The sequence below is a fragment of the Sphaerodactylus townsendi genome, linkage group LG09, assembly GCF_021028975.2.
Source record: "Sphaerodactylus townsendi isolate TG3544 linkage group LG09, MPM_Stown_v2.3, whole genome shotgun sequence".
Taxonomy (NCBI): Eukaryota; Metazoa; Chordata; class Lepidosauria; order Squamata; family Sphaerodactylidae; genus Sphaerodactylus; species Sphaerodactylus townsendi.
The window spans coordinates 62349193-62369181 of record NC_059433.1 but is presented as its reverse complement, the minus strand read 5'-3'; the positions used below and the strand labels follow the sequence as shown (position 1 = coordinate 62369181).

Genomic DNA, 19989 nt, shown 5'->3' with positions numbered 1-19989 from the left:
TCTAAGCTCACTGAAATCAATGGGCACAGATTCTCTGTAGAATCGCAGTGTAAGTATAGTAAAGGAACATAGCCTCATTTTCATTTTCAACAGTGAAAGATTTCTAAAATGTCTCAAAATCAAGAGGATTTGTGATACCGCCTCTACCGTCATGTATTGGTAATCATATTCCTACCTGATGCTGACTCTGCAGAAAGAATGAAATCCCGGTATTTATAAAAGCATTTGAAGGGAAAGGGAAAAAAAGAAAGATTGGGTACACAGAAATATCAGGATCCTGTACAAATAAGACAAGTATAGGGTTTAAGTCTTAAAGTTTTGCCACACTAGCCTTATACATGGAAAAATGTAAATTGTATTTTTAAAACTAGTTCATGTGTTTTTTGTTTGGCTTCTAAATAGCAGCAAAGCTGTCAGGACCTCTCAAAGTAATGTAGCCAGTACTAAACAAAGCTGCCTGTGCTCCCTGCCAAGCTCCTTTTGAGTAAATCTTTGATAAAGTTAGATGCCAGCCTTGCACTGGAATGAAGCCAAAACTTTAGGAGGCTCAAGTCATTACAGACAGAATTGCACAGGCATCGTGCTCAGTAGTTTGCAGGCTGGTGCTTAGTTATTCAGCTGTAATCTGGTTTTTTAAAAAATTTTGAAACACAAAAGTAGCAAGCAACATAGATTACAAGGAAAGTTGAGTTAAAGGAAATGCCATTAAAATGGGTCTGCTTGAGGTGAGAAGTGTACATTTCAAAGAGAAATAGCAAGAAACGGATTATGGGGAATACAAAGTTGGGGATGTGCCATTAGAATGAATCCACTTGAAGTGAGAAATCCGGATTTCCAGGGTGAGGACACTCAGTGAGGAGCTTCTGATGAAAAGAAGGTTGTAAGGTATAATCACAAGCAACAACATTATGTTAAAAATGTTTAGCATAATGGGAAATAGCCTTATTTTTTGTGCATCATGTTGTAAAGCTACAATCGAATTACCGCTGTAGCTTTCTGCTGTTCTCAGAACATACTTGGCTTGATCTACTCCTTTGACCCACTGGTTTCCAAATTGTACTCTGCTTTCCAAATTCATTTATGCTACATAACTTTTTCTCTACTCACTGTGGGCGAACAACAACAGTTCTGATAACCAAGAAGAAAATTAATAGCAGGTGTAAGCATATTTTAACTGCAGCAGAAATAAAAATGTTATTTCAAATAGAGAGAGAATTCTCCAGGCTTAACAATTCTTCACAGAGATTTGACACAGCTTACTATAACTATTTATCAGAACCCTTTTTGCCTAGAATATTGTCAGACTTTCAACTACTGTTGTGGGTTACTAGACCTACAATAAAGCACAGGCTCAGTACAGTCCCTTGAGATATTTTGGATATTTGTTTATTTTGTTTATGGTTACTTTGACTGTGAAATTTGAAATATAAATGAAACTAAGATTCTGTCAGTACATCCACACCTTCTAACTTATTAGGAGAACGAGTATGAATGAAAATATGGCCGTGTGCATAACAAAGCCCCTATTTCAGTGATGGGATTCAGCAGGTTCGCACCACTTCAGCAGAACCAGTTGTTAAAATGGTGCTTGAAAACAACCAGTTGTTAAATTATTTGAATCCCACCACTGCCCTATTTATATGCATTTCTAGATGACACATTTACTTCTTATACTGTTGTGATCTTTCAGTGCTTGTTTGCATTTGATTAGAGCTTTGGCATTGTCCTATTGTTTTCTGTTATCCAGTCTTCAACCACATCCTCATACATGCCATAACATGGTTGAGCCATATTTTTAAAGTATTCTAAGAATGGTAAACATATGTTATTAGGTAAATTTATGTGATGAGAAATGTTTTAAAGTGCTAAGAGGAGCTATTTCCAAAGTTTTCTAAACTTTCCAATGCCCAAATTCATACTTTTATTCTGTCATTAATAAGAGGGGTTTAATGTTAATTTCTATTTTAATATGAAATTCATGTCACCACTCCTGCTAACTTTTCTCATGTAATCTACAGTCTAGCTTCAACATAAGACAAAATTATGGCTTATTGTGGATTAATTTCTGAAACCAGACTTTACCTTACTGCTAATCACTCAGATGTTGTTGGTTTCCCCTTGACAGATACTAGTCACTCCAATATGCTTGTATGTTACACAGAATCATAATTAGGATAAATTGTGCTTAATAAACCTACTTCAAATCATAGGCTCTTTCCGCACCGGCGGAATACAGTGCCCCAGGGACGGCAAAAACGCTGTTCCTGGGGAAGCGTTTGCACAGAAAGCACTGCTGCTTTGCCTCAGCACCGTCCTGGCTACCCTGGAGCGGCGTGAAGCTGCCGCTTTAAACCTTGCTCATCGAGCGAGGTTTTTGAAAAGCAGCGCCTTCCCCCCGGTGCAGTGCAAACCGCACCGGCGGGAAGACACTGCTTTTCCCGTCACCTCCACTGACCTGCCTGTCCAGTGCCTCTCTGGAAGGCTGAAGACACCCGCCCACACTGCTCTCCGACCCCTGGAGGTTGGAGGGCAGCATGGGCAGGTCCCTGCAGCCCTTCAGAGCGACACTGGACAGGTATGTCAGTGGAGGCAACGGACTGGAAGCGGTTCCATGCGGAGCCGCCTCTCTGGTGTGGCGGATCTGTGGGGCTGCTCACATGCTGCCGTGCGAGCAGTCCCCAAGCCTCCACTGGCATAATTTATGCTGGTGGAGGTTCATTTCCATTGCCGTGTGGAAAGGGCCATAGTTTCAGATCCTAGTTTAGCAGACTCCAAGGAACCAGTTAGCCTGATGACCTATATTCAGATTAAAAATAGCTTAAGTTCCTGTTTTAATATTCAGATTAAAAATAGCTTAAGTTTCCTGGTTACGGTGCAACCATGGATCAGTTATATAGCCTTTCCTTGCACACACAAAGTCTCAGGTTCAATCCCTGGTATCTCTAATTAGATGATCACATGTTAGGTGAATTGAAAGACCTTTATCTGAGACCTTGGGAACAGCACTGTCAATCAGAATAGATAATGGTAACACTGAAGGAACAATTTCTGACTCGGTATGTGGCAGCTTCATATGTTCACATGAGCCATATGTCTGTCTTGGACCATCAGCACTTTTTTTGTATTTTATCTGTGTCAATTCCTTTTTACATCCATTGTGGCACATTGACAGGATTTATGTAACTTCCAGGGATGGGATGGCAGGCCTTAACACATTTTCTTTAGATCTAGGAGCCAGACTCATTTTTCACCCAACACATGGCATCACCAGGCCCTGTCTCAAAAGGTCATGATTTTAAAAAACAAAACCAAAAACCTTGCTTTTTATTTCTTTGATATCTGCCAAGCTCAATGGGGAAAACTGGGTTTCTTTGGGACACATAGATCTGAGAAATTGGCCAGATTTAATTCATTTAAGGAATTGATGTCTGGAATAAAGAAGATTTATTTATTGACTCCATAAAAACAGAAAAGCCCAAAGCCTTGAGAATTTCTTTTTCTCATAGGTAAGGCTTCATCCAGATTTCCCTCTGCCCAGATTATATAAGCATCATTATCTGGAGACAGTTCACACTCAAATTTACTTCAAAAGTGGACCTGAATGCAGTTTAATATCCAAGGGCCCTCTTCCCTTAGGCAGAATTATATTACAGGCTATTAGTCAGAAAGTAACTTTCCTGCTCCATTAACTGAGATCAAGCTGTACTGTTGCATCTTCAGTGAGTGAACCCCAAACCCTCTTCAGGCCCTGGCAGCCCTTCCCTTTGGCCTTCCATAAAAGGTCTAAGCATCAGAGTGCCAACCAAGACAATGCAGTTGTGGTGGTAGCAGTGCTTAGGCCTCACTGTGTGTGTTAAGTACCATCCAGTCGCTTCCAACTGATGGCAGTCCTATGAATCAATGTCCTCCCAAACATCCTATCCTTAAGAGTCTTGCTCAGGTCTTGCAAACTGAGGGCAGTTGCTTCCTTTATAGAGTCAACCCATAGCAATTTGTTCGTTCCTCTCTTCTTCTTTTTGCTGTCTCCAACCTTTCTGAGTGTTATTGTCTTTTCTAGTGAATCCTGTCTTCACATTAGGTGACCCAAGTACGATAGCTTCAGTTTAGTCATTTTAGCTTCCAGGGACAGTTCAGGTTTGATTTGATCTAGAATCAATTTTTTTTTAAAGTATCTGTAACACTCTCTTCCAACAACACATTTCAAAGGAATCTACTTTTTCCCTCATCCAGCTTTCACATCCATACCGAGTAATAGGAAATACTGTGACATGAATTAACTTGATCTTGGTTGTCAGTGGCACTTCCTAACACTTAAGAATCTTTCTTAGGTCTTTCATTGGTTCCCTTCGTAGTGTCAATATCCTTCTAACAAGAAAGCACCAATTTCCACCAGAGGGAACACCGCCCCCACCGCCTCAAAGGAGTACATATATCCTCATCAAACAGATTTCTAGGCTGGTGATCTGGCTCCTGGGAATTGTGGAGCCTTGTGGGTATGACATGGCATATTATTCCACACAAAGAAAGAAATGCTACTCCAGGAATGCAAGCTCTATTAATTCAGTTTCACATCTGAATTATTTTTAACGAGCAGTAGTATGGCTGTAATGTTTTTAATATGCCATTAAAGGCTTTTGTTTGTTAAAAAAAACAAGCAATATTAAAAGAGTAACTTGTCATTACTTTGGCTTTTTTCCCCATCTAACTGATATAGAAATTGCATTCCATGTAGTTAGACGCCCTATGCCACGTAGTAATGACTTTTATAGATTCTTCAAGAGAACATGTTTTGAATGTTTCCCAATATTGAATGGAGCTGTCAGTCTTTTAGCCGCTGAGTATCTTCCCCCTGTGCAGTAGCTACAATGGAAACTCTGCCCACAGCTGTGAAGTAGACACAGCGATTAATGAACCTGAGGCGTACTAATCAAACATATGTTTTCTTGACACAATGATTGTGTTATATATCACAGGCCTTTATCTGCGCTTAATGATCTAGCAAGGGGTCTTACTTAAATGTGGGTGTTTTTCATGTCCTCCTTAGATTTGTTCCACAGGGGGCAAGCACTTAGCCAGCTCCCCACTGAGATTAGTAAAGCACTATATTTAGTTGTGCCATAGATCAAGAAACTCAAGTGTTGCAGGAAACAAGTTTTTTTTTAAAAAAACACAGCCATTTTAATGTCATGTGAAGTCCATTCAGAATGGTACTTCTTTTCTTAGCTTGTTTTTTTGTACAGTCGCATGACATGTAAATAGTTTGTCTTGGTGTCCTTATTTTTTAATTTTCATTCCACTGTTCTTGTAACTTATTTCATTTTCATTGAAATACATTAAGAATGTCCTTAAGAATGGATAAATGCACAGGTTTGTAGCCAGAGTCTGTGAACTTTGTGTGATAATTAACAAAGTCAGTAGTGTATAATTTTAAAAAATCTTGATCAGTGTTTATTGTGATAGATTCTGAAATGTCATGCAGGATAGGGGACAGAGCTGGAGAAGTATGTTAGGAAATCTATGGCACGTAAACAGGAACTTACACTATATGATGTGTACTGTTCAAGGTATTAGGTGGATCTGAGGTGTAACAACTTACCTACTTGTCTGGGAGAAAGCAAATAGACTGACTCAAATCTTTATGATTTAACTTAAATTAACAAAAAAATCAAAAACCTGGCCTGAATGGCCCAGGCTCGCTTGATCTCATCAGATCTCAGAACCCTGGTTAGTGCTTGGATGGGAGCAGAGGCATAGCTGTGCCAGAGTGCGTCCAGTGCAAACTCTGTATTTTCCACTCCGCCCCCTCCGCGGCACCCTGCCCCTCCACCCTTCCTTACCTTAGCTCAGCCTGGAAAAGCGGCCTGTTCCCTTCAGGCTGAAAAGGGCCTGGTGGGAACTACACTTCCCATGAGACCCTGGGGCTTGCATGGTCTCCTGGGAAGTGTAGTTTCCACCAGGCCATTTTCAATCTGAAGAGAACAGGCCGCTTCTCCAGCCTCCACTGTTTCACTAAGGTAAGTGTGTGGGGATGCCACAGGGGGCGGGGGTGTCGTGGGGGGTGAGGGCGATTTCCCTCCCAGGTGCATGCCCGGTGCAACGTGCACCCCCCACTTCCTGGTAGCTCCACCCCTGGATGGGAGACCATCTTAGAAATATCTGGGTCATTATGTAGAGGAGAGGAAGGAAATTACAAACTACCTCTGTTAGTCTCTTGCTTACTGGGTTCCCTAAATCAGCTGCAACTTGACAGCACTTTACATAGACACACTTGAAAAACTGTTATCTTTTTATTTCACAGTCTCTAAACACGCCTGTGATAATCTACTGTACTGCTCAGGTGCAAAGATACGTGCTGACCTTACTTGATAGACTCAGGAAAGGCCGACATGTACATTTCATAGGTTTGTGGGGTCAGAGAGACCAGGTCTCCTGGTTCAATGGGAGAACTCCCACCCTCCTGATTCACTGCTTGTTGAAGTTGGAAAAAAAAAGGCGCCATACATGCCTGTGTTGCAACATCGCTCCAGGCAAATAGCTAGAAGTGACATCATGTCATGGGCGCAGCACCAATTTCACCTGTCCCAGCACATACACCTTTCTGGTTGCCACCCATCCAGGTTCATCTCTTGGGTTGAGAGCTGCTCCATTAGTCCCCCTAAAATTGTGACAACACCAAGTAATTGTAAAGGTTTCTTCTGTGTCCAGACCTGCCTCGCATTAGCTAAAAAATAGAACCACATGACATTCGTAGCAGCTCCTTGGGTTTTGAAAAAATATTATTTAAAGAGAGAGAGATTTTAAAGGAGACTTCTTTTTCTTTTCCTTAGTAAATGGCACAGGCCTGTCAGATGATGAGATTTGTGCATCGAAGGACACAGGGCATTTTATTACTAGTTTATTTCTGTCTAGCCTTCTGAAACTCCTGCTGATGCTTTGAATCATACAGCGTATGTTTCAGGGGTTGGATACTGAACTCCAGTGTCACCCATGACTTTTAAAATAAGTTTTAAAGCTAATAAATGTTAAAGGAAGAAAGCATTTACCAGACAGAAATGTGTTTTCAAACTGTGAGCAGCAAAGCCATGGTGTGGGAAAATTTCTTCATATAAACTAGCTTTTTGTAATCTCATTGGTATCTAGTTAATGGAAGGCTAACACATTTTCCAATAGAGTACATAAATTTTAATTATTTACAGCCAGTAGCAATAAATAATAACAATCTACTTCCTAAGAACAGTAATGGCGGAAACCTTTCACCTACAAATCTTCTTATTTTTAGCTTCTGGTGTGGTGTTTTTCTTTGCAAAGGAAAGCCAGCCTTATTAGAAAAGCTTCTGGGGAAGCCACCATACATACCACTTTAAATGCGCTAGTATTTGGTAGGGTTTTTACCCTACTTAGGTTGTCTTTGTGAACAAGTTTCTGCTGTGCAGAATCAACATGGGACAGGCACAAAATGGGCTTGGAAAGACACAAAGGTGAGTCAGAGCTCTAAAAGTAGTGAGGAGCAAAGGAGTATGTAGAAGGAGGAAAGAGTGGAGAATGACAACCCAAGATCTAGGCGTGGAGAATTGAGCACCACCAGCCTTTTGAGAGCTGGAATCCTTGTGAAATGTGAAGAGAAAGGCGTGACATTCCTGGGAACCTCAGCAGTTGGCTAGTATGAGCCCTGAGGAGGGGGGGCAGGGCTTGTGGTCCATTAAGTACAAGAATTCCAGAATCAGGTGTCTAGTAGCCAAGAACACATGCTGCTGCCATCACACAGTTACAGTTTGAGAGATGATGTTCTGTCTTAGATTGGAAGGGGTAACTTTATAGTAGTAATATGCCTATCCTATGGTAGTGATAGCATGCCTACCACCACCATTGCATTTGCTCTACAGAGTTCAGTGAAGTTTTTCTGGATACTTGAGGGGCTTTACAGTTTGACCACAGTGATGTGATCTGGATTGCACAGCAGTGTTTCACAAATAAATTTATCTTATCTGCCATGATTTGGAATCTATTGTTATAGTAGATCAGTCCCAGAATGACATTAGAAGGTGGTCTTACCAGATTTGTATAGATGAATGTCTGTTGTTGCAGCTTGATATGATACTTAAAAGGTGTGGAATTTACCATTTTCATTTTCAGTCTTTGCCTGTCTTGGCTTACTGTGTTTGTTGAGACTCTAGCAGTTGTGGTCACAGCTGATTGGAAAGAGGCATTTAATTCCTCTTTAAGAAATTTTCCTTGTATTCTCAAAATTCGAATAATTATTGGCCTGGTGAAATGCTTAAAATAGTAGTGGGCATTCAGCTTCATGTTTTCTTGGATGAAATAGATATTTGGATTCATCTGATTTCAGACCTGGTTCTGGACTGCTTTTTCAACCCAATAGATTATTTTTTTCCCCTCTAAGGAAGACTGGGGGAATACAGTCTTGGTCAGCAGACAGGTAGACTTGTAAATGTTCTGCTTCACATGCAGGATGTAGCCAAATTTGGATGCTTGTGTATCCCGATAATCCTTACCTGGATAGCCCAGGCTAGCCTGATTTCATCATATCTCAGAAGCTAAACTGGGTCGACCTTGGCCAGTAATTGGATGAGCAACTTCCAAGGAGTACCAAGATCACGACGTTGAGGCAGGCAATGGCAAGCCACCTCTGCATGTTTCTTTCCTTGAAAACTTTTCACCAAAAGACAGATATGCCTTAACAGCAAAAAAATAATAATCTGATAATATAGTTTGTTACAGAAAACTACTAAATACTTGAACTATGTCTTCAACATGCTATGGTTCTAAGTTCCTGAAAGAAATGGTATTGTTAGTTGTTGATAAATAGAAGATATCAAATATCAGATGAGGTTTTTATTCAGAATTAAGCTAGTACGTGTAAGAGGGGGGGTTATAGATAGGAGATCTCTTCGGTAGCCCAGATAGACAAGTTTGGAGTATTGTCAGTGACACAGTGAGGCCCACAAAGAATTGGAAAGGGAAAACAGCTTGGGGGAAACTTCCTCCCTCAAAATCTTCAAGCAAAATCTGAACTCTCAAGGGAGTGTTCAGTATGATTTTGTTTCCATCTTTTTGTCCTACAATTAACTCTTACCTATTTTCCAGTTTCCACGTCTTCTGTACTATATTCATATGGCTTTAATTCTGTAGATTGTTCAAGTGTTTCAGATTGTTTTTGTCTAAGGTAGGGGCAATGGTTAGATTTTCTGGAAAAGTTATTTTAATGAAGCCGATCAGTTTTAGAACCATTAACCCTGCAACCCACTCAAAGGGACTAATCAGAAAAATAGTTGCAAAACAGAACTCTAATTTCACTTGTAGAAATCGATGGACATAGTTTCCCACAGATTGACTAACACTGTTGAATTTTTTCTTCTTCTGTAATTGTGTTTTGATGAGTTTTTTAGAATAGCTTATTCTTTATTCCATCATTAGAGCTTCTAGTCTTCCTTTCGGTAAGTGAAGATGGAGCAGTGTAATCTGTCCTCTGATTTTATTTCAGACGCTTTTTGCATCTGTTGTTAGAATTGCTCTCTGGAGTAGCTTTTTCTAACAGATGATGAATTCTTCTGTTATAGGTACAGTACAGCGACAGACAGAACAGCAAAGAGTGCATGACCTGTTTGACACTGTCTCCTTTGCAAATGACTTTTCATGGTGTCGGAAGTTCCACTGAAACCAGCCATGACCAGGTATAAATAGAACTGCTGCTTTTCATATATAAAGTATTAATCTTCAACTATATCTGAATGCATTTTATAATACCAGAAACTAATACTTTCGGCGTGCACTGCAATAAATGCCAATGTTGTCATTAAAATATGAAAAAAGTTATTCAGAAGGGCAGTCTTGATTATTCGGTTCATCATTGGTCTTCTGTATATCCCTACTTTGGGACTGCTCATATTCTAAAGCTTGAACACTAGAGGGCGCTCATGCAGCCATTGGTCTCGTGCATGTTCCCTCTCAATGCATATTTGACCAATGGCCCGACACTCTCTACCCTCAGTTCCTTTTCCCCACATTGGGAAGAGTTCTTTAGAGCTTCACTCTGTTTTTTAGTCTGTCAAGTTTCTCCACTCCTAGTTTGGTGTTGGTTTGCAGACTGATAGGCATGGCTCAGCAGGAATTATTCAAGAAGTGTGAGGAGTGGGGTGCGAAGGTGTCTCGCACAGACGAACCCACGCTGTGTTTGCTGTGTCTTGGTGAAGGACACATTGTTGCAGCTTGTTAGATCTGCAGCAGTTTACAACAAAAACCAGGACTAATCGGGCTTCTAAGCTCAAGGCGGCATCATGAAAAATTGTTGGCAGTGTAGGAAGTTGTGAAGTAGGCGACCCCATCTGCAAAAGAGCCATCCAAGAAGCCTGTCCATTAGATTTACACGCTTTCTGTCTGCTCTGCAGCTCTGGAGAGCACTCACTCCCACTCCCCTTGGGAAGGGAGATTTTCATCCAGATGATCATGTGGTGGGAAGGGGATGAGTTCTATTCCCTCAGTTCTCTTACCGCTACCACGGCTAGACAAGGAAGACCTGGAAAGCCAGTTGCAGTGCAGAAAAAAAATAGCATCTCACAGTGGGGTAGTAGGGAAAGATGTGTGTCTACACTGAAACTCACTCAAACTACAGTTACCCAGGTAAGTGCAACTTTGTATTTCATCTTCGTGAATATTCTGTGCAGCTCTACATTGGGATACTAACAAGCTCAAGTAGCATGGCAGTAGGCGTGAGGCTGTCTATTTGATTAATGCCTGCAGAACCACTTTATCCATTGCCGCCTTCCTTTAGGAGTCAACGTCCATCAAATAACACATAGCAATCATGTTGGCCATATGAATCTGGATATCTCTTCTAGCCAACATGCCTGAAAATGTAATGAGAGCATTCCTATTGCTCTGAGTTAAAGCAGATTAATATGATAAGAGCTCTCTGTGTAATGAACTAGTAAAGTCCAGGCAAAAGTAACCGTTTTCAGTTCTTTATTGTACTGGCAGTCATAGTCGAATACAGGCGATGCGAGTTCTAAAAGACTCAGAACTTTGATAATAGCTTTAATACAGTAGCAAAACCATTTCCTGCCACAGAATAATCATCAATGCATAGTTTCACACAGTCGAGCTGAGATAACATGAAAGCAGACCAGGCAGACAGCCAGAACCGATAGGCGAGAAGAAATCCAAGGACAGAGCATACACATCAACTTCATCCTGACATTCCGCCTCCCCTAAGAACCTCCCCCCCCCCCTCCCGGGTTTGTCAGGAAATGCCTTGTGGAAAGTAGTAACAAGAATAGGGGCATGAACGTCAGTAGCATAGACCCATTGATTGTGACCCGTGGGGAACCCCACCCACGAAACCAGATATTGTAGTTGCTGGCGACTCATGCGTGAATCCAGAATAGTGTCAATTTCATAATGCTTGTGTCCATCAATCAGAACTGGAGGAGGGCGTTCCGGGGGGCCATGCCAGGCATCGAAATCTGGAGCCCACTTGAGCAAGCTGGAATGAAAGACAGGATGAATATTGCTAAGCGAGTTTGGCAATTCAAGTTTAGCAGTGACATTATTGATAACTTGTACAATCTTAAAGGGACCAACAAACTTTTTCCCAAGCTTGGTATATTTATGTACATCTCAAAGGTTTTTAGTGGAAAGATACACCCAGTCATTCACACGTAAAGGAAATGAAATCCAATGCTTATCTGCTTGCTTTTTCTGGGATTCCTGGGCTTTGCGCAGAGCTATCCCAATTGAGTCCCAACCCTTAACAATGGTTTGGACCCAGTCATTTAGTTCAGGAGGCTGTATTGGGTCTGAGCCCAGAAGGGGAAATGGTGGGACAGAGTGTCCAGAGACGATCTCAAAAGGAGTCTTCTGGGTGCTGGTATGCACAGCATTGTTATACGCATATTCAGCAAAAGGCAGCAGGTCTGCCCAATTATTCTGTTGGTAGTTAGTGTAGCATCAAAAATATTGTTCCAAAGTCTGATTCGTTCGTTCTGATTGGCTGTCAGATTGCATGTGATAAGGAGAAGATAAAGCTGATTCAACTCCCAAAAGGGCCAGAAAGACCTTCCAATACTTAGAAACAAATTGAGGGGCCCTGTCTGAAATTATCTTAGACGGGGTGGAGTGTAATCGATAAATGTGCTGAATGAATAATCTTGCCAACTTGGGGGCAGAGGGAATGGTGGAACAAGGTATGAAATATGCTTGTTTAGAAAACAGGTCCTCCACCACCCACAAAACAGTGTTGCCTTGACTTTCTGGGAGGTCTGTGATAAAATCCATGGAAATAACCTGTCATGGCCGGTCAGGAGGAGGAATAGTCTGTAACAACCCATGAGTCTTTCCCAGAATGGATTTGGCTTCAGAACAAACAGGACACCCTTTGACATAAGCCTCAATATCCTTTCGCATGGTGCGCCACCAAAATTGGCGGTGTAGCAGATGTAACGTTTACAAAAATCCAAAATGCCCTGCTTGTTTAGCATCATGGCTGGCAAGAAGCACAGTTTTTCTGAGATGTGGCGGCACATACTAACAGTCTCCTTTTAGCCACGCCCCGTTCTGTAGTAACAGTGACAGGCCGCCTTCACTCTCCAGAACGGGGCTTTTCCCCGCCATGAGAAAATCATGTAAAAGAGAGGAAACCATATCAGGATACCTGGGAGGATCATTGGCCGGGGTTGATGAAACCAGGGGCGGTTCGGACTGTGCGCGAGTTTGGGACCGGGTGACTGCGAGACTCAATTGCTATGGAGAAAGCACAGTACATGGAATGGCGTGTAAGGAGGTATCCGCCCCTGAGGAAGGCGGAAGAGTGTGTCCGCTGATCGGTTGGTTTTCCCGGGGAAAAAATGCACTGTAAACTGGAACCAGGAAAAGAAATCAGCCCACCACAATTGCTTAGCTGACATTTTACTGGGGGTGGACAGAGCTGACAGGTTTTTATGATCCGACCAAACTCGGAAAGGGCGGGCAGCACCCACTAACCAATGGCGCCAAGTGCTGAGAGCTTCTTTAATGGCTGCAGTTTCCTTATCACCTACTGTCCAATTGAGCTCAGGACCAGAAAACTTCTTCGAAAGATAGGCGCAAGGAAACAGTTTTCCATCCGCACCCCGTTGTAGCAGGGCTGCCCCTAAAGCTTTGTCAGACGTGTCTACGTGTACTATAAACGGCAAGTCAAGATTGAGATGGGTTAAAATAGGCTCGGTTGTAAAGGCAGTCTTACATTGTTGAAATGCCCGCTGGCAACCATCGGTCCAATTAAGAGGGGCACCCGGCTTAGCTGCTTGCGGCCCCTTGCCTTTCGTACGTAGTAAATCAGTTAAGGGCAAGGCTATTTGGGTGAATTGCAGAATAAAGTCACAATAGAAATTAGCAAATCCCAGAAACGATTGGAGCTCCCTGCGGGTGGTAGGGATGGGCCAATTCACTACTGCTGCCACCTTACCAGGGGCCATTTCCAATCCCCCCCAGACACAACCAAGAAAAGCCAACTTTTCCTGATGGAAGGCACATTTGGACAGTTTCACAAATTAAGAGTTGTCAAGAAGCCTCTGCAACACTGTGTGAACCAGAGCTACATGCTCCTCCTCAGTGCGAGAATAAATCAGGACATCATCTAAGTATACCACCACTCCTTTAAACAATAAATCTTGCAAAACCTCGTTGATCAAGGACATGAAAGCCCCGGGCGCACCCTGTAATCCAAATGGCATTACAAGATATTCATACTGTCCAAACTTAGTGTTGAAGGCTGTGAGATGCTCATAACCTTCCGCGATGCGTACTCTATAGTAAGCCACTCTCAAATCCAACTTGGTGAAAATCCGCCCTGACCCCAAAGCATCTAAAAGGTCTTTGATCAAAGGTAACGGGTATTTGTTGGAGGTTGACACTGCATTCAAGCCTCTATAGTCAGTGCACAATCTCAAAGAGCCATCCTTTTTCTTGACAAACAACACAGGCACAGCGTATGTGTTCCTAGTTGCCTTCCGAATGAAACCACGAGCCAGATTCTTGTCCAGAAACGCCCTTAACTCAATCTCCTCGGTGGGACTCATCCGATATACACGACCCTTCAGTAGTTTGGCTCCCGGGATCAACTCAATCTTACAGTCTGTGTCCCTATGGGGGGCAGCTGGTTGCATTCCCACTCTTCAAAAACTCTGGCAAGGTCCCAGTAATGCTTAGACACTCTGGGCAGTTCGGGTAGCAAGGAAACGCCAGAAGCCAATGCAGGGATGCTTGGTTCAGGTGGATCACCTTCATGCATGTGATCCCCACAGGGTGGATCAGTAAAACGAACTATGCAAGATACCCATCGGATAGTGGGATCATGTGTCTCTAACCAGGACATTCCAAGAATGATCGGGTATTTTGCCACTGGGGCCAAAATGAAACTATGGTGTTCCCAATGCTCCTCACATTTCAACAGTACGGGTTCAGTTTTAAAACGAGCTGGACCACTTCCCCCTACCCTAAAGGGCTACTGTCCATTTGTGTAAACGGTAAGGGTTTGGCCAGCGGAATTAATTGTAATCCAAGTTCCTCTGCTATTTGCGGCCGCATAAGGCAGTGGGAACACCCAGAGTCCACAAGCACCCAAGCCAAAATACAAGTATTCTTGGCCGGATTAGACAATGTAGTTATTAGGGTAATAGGGGCACCACCATTACTCACCGCATCTTTAGGAGGCTCCGTAGTTTCAGTAACTGCTGTAGAGAGTCTGATGCTGGTGGTGGTTTCATCTTCCTCGGGGAAATCAAGTTCCTCTGCATCCAAGGCTTTTGATGTGCCCTGAGTTGACTTAGGAGGCACTGATCGCCATGCTGGCTTAGCCGTAGACCTTTTTGAAGGCAAGCTGCCTGCCGGTTTGGTTTTCTTTGGGCAGATCGCAGCTACATGTCCAGGTTCGCCACAATACAGAGTCCTGAATGACGACATCGCTCTGAGACACTTTCAGCAGTGGGAGGTGGGGTGGCAGCTGAGGCAGGAGCTTTCTTCACCTGAGGCACAGGGCATTTGGCCGGCTGGGTTTTGGTCCCCGACCCTTTGGAACGGTTGAGTCTGCCCGCAATGATACTGCCAATTTCAATCCATTCTGCCACTGTATGAGGCTTGTTGTTCATAACAGCCCAACTCCAGATTTCTGGATCAACAGCCTCATAGAAGTATTCAGTTTTCATCCGGTCTGGCCAGTCAGACCGCTTTGAATTTTGCTGGCGACCACACGGAATTGACGAGCAATCTCCGCGAATGGCTTGGTGCCCTGCCGCATTGTTTTAAGTGTCTTTTTAGCGTTACCACAGGCATCTCAATCCTCAAACCGCAAGCGTAAGCCTTGCAAGAAATCGGCTACCGAGTTAAGTTTCTCAACATCAAGTTCAAAAAGTTCCACAATCCACTCTGCCATTTCCCCATCCAAAACTGATCCGATGTCACGAACCTTCTCCCTTTTGGAACGATACATGTCATCATATTCCTGCATATGGGCATCCAGCTGTAAGATGAAATATGGTAGTTTGGATGCAGTACCTCGAAACAAGCCGGAATACACAGGCGGGTGAAACCACAACCCTGAAGTCCAGGAGCAAAGGGTGCTGTGTGTTGGGCTGGAGCGGGCTGAAAGTGGCATCTTGGCAGTGGTCGGGTGGGTCGATCGTCCACCGAACGTAGGTGAGACGTATCTGGTTGTACGTGGGTCTGGCTTGCTGCAACACGTTGGCGTTCCAAACTCAACTCCTGGCGTTGTAGGTCTGCCGCTGCAGCGCGTTCATGGGCCTCAATGGTCACCAAGTCATGTTCATTCCGAAGCAGTTCGGACTTTTCCTTCTCCAAGGCTGCATGTTCACGCTGGATTTGAACAAGTTCAGCACTGTGGGAAGCAGCGTCCTGGGGTTGTTGTAATCTCAAAGAGCGTAGTTGCTGTACTTCCTGGAGCAATTTTTACTTGGACTGCTCTGCGACTTGCAAAACTTTGCGTTCCTGTTGTTCTTGATTCTTTTGCAGCTGCTGATATAACTCTTCACGTTCCTTGTCATACTCTTCCCTGAGTTGAAACCGCTGACGAACACATTCGTCAATCAAGGCTTCCTGGGCCTCCTGCCATTCACCCTTAGCCCAATCCAGCACAACCTGTTGCGCATGTAGGGAACATAACCTGGGTCTTCTTGGAGTCCTGGCCATCCCAGCTCGTCCTCCTCGCATGAAGGGCTGGCCCCAGGAGGATCAAGTATTTCCACTGGTTCATCCTCCCCGAACACTCTATGGGGAAACGAGCCTGGGTGTGAAGCGCCCAGATTCACCAACTGATCCCATTCCACTTCCTCATTGGGCTAAGGCTTTTGAGACTCCCCTCGAGTTGATTCGGTTTTGCCCGAATCATGTCTAGGAAGCGTCTTTTGGGGGACCTTGGGCTGAGCGCCGCTGCTGTGTAGGTGTCCAGTAGCCATGGCCTCCTCAAAGCGACGATCAAGAAATCGTTCAAGTGACTCGCGAGTAGTACCATGGATAGCAGAAAGACCAATCTCCTCAGTTACCATTCTCATAACAGGTTTGTAATCCATCTGGCGGCAGGTGGTGAAATGCATTGCCGCCGGTTCACGGTCCATGGCAGTTCCTCCACCCATGTCACATTGTTCCTGGGTCAGGGGAAGATAGCATGCTGACAGGGTTCTGTGGGTCACAGGGTTCTGTGTTCAACCTGCTCCTACAACCCAAGGAAAGTAACACTCCGGCTGAGACGAGGTCAGGACAGCGCAACCAACGACAGAGGCTCTGGTTCTGGATCCAGCTCCTGATCAGTCTCCTCTGCATGAACCAGGGCATGGGGAGGTTGGGCAGGACCCTCTATGGGGGTCTCCCTTCTAACCTCAAATTCAGAGTTGAAAGGACCCCCGAATCCCTGCTTATCAGGATCCGTGGAGATGAGACCACAGCGAGACATCAGGTAACCTTGTACTTCACGTCAAAAGTTGCACTGAGAGGTGAGAACTCGCATAATGTAAAGAACTAGCAAAAGTAACCGTTTTCAGTTCTTTATTGTACTGACAGTCATAGTCGAATACAGGTGATGCGAGTTCTAAAACACTCAGAACTGCCTGCCAATCCAAAGATTTTATCTCTGTCCTTGGGATCAAAAATTTAGGTGAGGGCTGGTCCCTGGCAAGGTCAGTGCCCTGACAAACCAGTTCTGCATTGGCCTCATGAATAGGTGGGCATGGGCCACCACAGCCATCATAAATGAATTAAAAACAACCACTTTTGGATGACAAGCACTGTTTGGAACCAGTTATGATTAAACATACGAACCAAAATCCACCAGTAGCTGCGCTAGAGGCTGGGCGGAATGCCTGGTGAAGGGCAAAATCCAGTCTCACCCTGGTGAAATCAATACACTGGGATGGGTGAGAGATAACTTCATGATTAATCATGAGCCCCAACCACTGTGTGGTGTGAATTGTAAAGGTAGCCTGTACCTCCAGTGCAAAGCTAAATGGCGTCATCAAGAACCAGTCATCAAAGTATGGAAGTACTGCACAGCTACTGTCTACCAGGAAAGGCACCACCACTGCCTTGCACTTTGTAATAGTTCTGGGAGCCAGGGCCAACCAAAGGGCAGAACCATGTACTTGTATTTAGAGTCACCAATCCTAAATCTCAGGTACCTGCAGCTGGATATGTGCATAGAGATATGAAAATATGCATATGTGAAATTGACCACAGTAAACCATGAATAAGGGGCTACCACTGGTAGAACATGTGTCAGGGATAAGATGCGGGACTTGCAAATATGCAAGTGCTTGTTAAAGATCCACAAGTCCAGAATGGTGCACTTCCCACAGACTTCTTATCAAACAGGAAACAGCAGGAGAATAACCCTGATGCCCATTAGTCACCAGGAACTTCCCTGATTGTCCCTTTCGAGAGCAAGGACTGAACCTTCTGCAACAGGCAGCATACCAAAACTCAGAGAAAGCTGGCAATGCAAACAGTTTCAAATGGTAGCCCAGCTTTACCATCTTCGACATCAAACTGTGATTGGGTAGGTCTAGAAGATGAAGAGTCCCCATCAGTGTCTTTCTGCCAGTCAGAAGGATCTCTAAACTGACCCAACAGACTGTCTTCTCAATTCCGAGCGGATCAGATCCGACAATCCTTGTCACCGAGTTTCTGGTGCTGAAGCAGTCCTGTGGTGTGAAGACACTGCCAGAGAACATTATGACATCGAATGTCCCAGTTCCAGTTAGTTCTAATGGGAGGAATTACAGTTGTGGACCTCCAGGAAGATGCTGAGTGATCCAGTGGATTTGGAGATAGATGAGAATCCTGGTTCCAAGAATGAATGGAAGAGACAGGCGACTGCCAAGTGGAATGCTTCGATGATGAAGTGTCTCAACAGCAATGAGAATAGTCACTCAACATTGAAGAAGTCAGGGACAGGCATTGTGAGCTGAGGCCTACACCCAGGGCCAGGCTGCGACATTGGAGGGGCTGCCTGAATGGGTTGCTGCATAACCTCCACAACACTGTCATCTTATGTGGGCTGGTCAGAGCCGGCACTTCTGATTCATGGAATATGGTATGCAACATTTGCGAAAAGGCTGTCAGCAATGATCAACTATGGCCCCTTGGAAGTGAAGTGCTTTGGGCCAGTGAGGTGCTGCCAGCCCGAGAACTCAAAGGCAACAGAACCAGGCACTGTGGAGAGCTTGGCAGCAAGGAGTATCTCAACGTTGAGAATCTACCAGCCACGAATGTCGATGGAAAGATATCCAGCGGCCCAATAGCAAATGCTGCTGTCTCCTGCCCCTCTATGAGTTCTGGAATTAAGGCTGGTGGCGGCTCAGGTGGAACTGAGGGTCGAGGGCATTGGTCAGATAGATGTTGAGAGGAATTGTGCATAAGACCAACAGCAGCACGAGCACCCTCTATTGTTGAAGCTCTAGAACATCACCGAAAGCCAGCCTGCAACTGAGTAGTCCCAATGTGTGCCTGCACAGAAGACCTTGATGGATATCAATTACAGGTAATCCTGTCTTCTTGATTCCTTATGACTCATAATGAAAAGCTAAAAGTAATGTGTTTTGGTTGTCACAGGAACAAATTTTTTACATTAAAAACATGATGGCTTTTCTACAGTTTTTGATACATAGTAGTACATATCTGAGGCCTAATCTTAGAAGTGAATAATTTGTGTCCCTTTTAACTGTGCAATATGGAGTTGGCAGTAGTTCCTGAATATGTTCATTTTCAAAGTAAAAAATTTTGACCCTTTTTTGACCCTTCCCATTTACATAGAAAACAAACCTCAGGATCACAATGATCATTATTTGTTCCCAATATCTGCTAATTAGATATATTCTTTCTGAACACTGTCCTGGGTAATTACTGATGATAAACTTGTCGTCCATTAATTATATAATTGTTTTGATCCTGTCTATGTTAGTGACTATCACCATATCTTCTGTGTTGTCCTTTTGTCAGCCCTTCCCCTAATGCCATATGTTATTATATTTCCCACGCTTTTGCAGCAAGCAATAAACTTATCTAGTCATTGGCCACCACACCCTCATAATTTTATGAAACTTTGCCCCCATTGTCCTTACCTCTAGCCCTTTGATTGTGACCTTTCTGCTCAACGATTATATTGTTGTAGTGAGTGCAAATGGAATTGAACACAGTATTCCAAATACAGCTTCAGAATGCATTCATATAAAGTCAAGTCAGTAGTGGGGAATTTATTTTTAGTCCCTTTCCTTCCCATTTCTGCCATTTAATTTACAGCCTTTAGCGCTTCTGTACTCGGTCACTTCCACATCTCATGATATGAAAACTCATCCCTAACTAATGGGAATTTAAATACTATTGTGTTTTGTAAAATGTAACGTCTTGTGTCCTTTCTATAGCTACGTTTGGCCTTAGTCAAAGTTGCAGCCCCTTAATATAAATTATGGTTTTAAGAATACTAAAATGAAA

The 19989-nt window shown here is 43.6% G+C and overlaps 1 protein-coding gene across 6 annotated transcripts in view; it reads left to right on the top strand.

The window, feature by feature from the left end:
- The window catches only part of STAU2 (staufen double-stranded RNA binding protein 2), a 180720-nt gene that overhangs the window by 87712 nt on the left and 73019 nt on the right, over nucleotides 1–19989 (top strand). For 4 of the 6 annotated variants that reach the window (XM_048507531.1, XM_048507526.1, XM_048507528.1 and 1 more), the window contains exon 13: nucleotides 9579–9692. The exons of the other annotated variants lie outside the window; for them this stretch is intronic. In XM_048507531.1, coding sequence (XP_048363488.1) covers nucleotides 9579–9692 — 114 coding nt within the window. The remainder of the gene's footprint in view (nucleotides 1–9578; nucleotides 9693–19989) is intronic. 6 annotated transcript variants of the gene reach the window in all.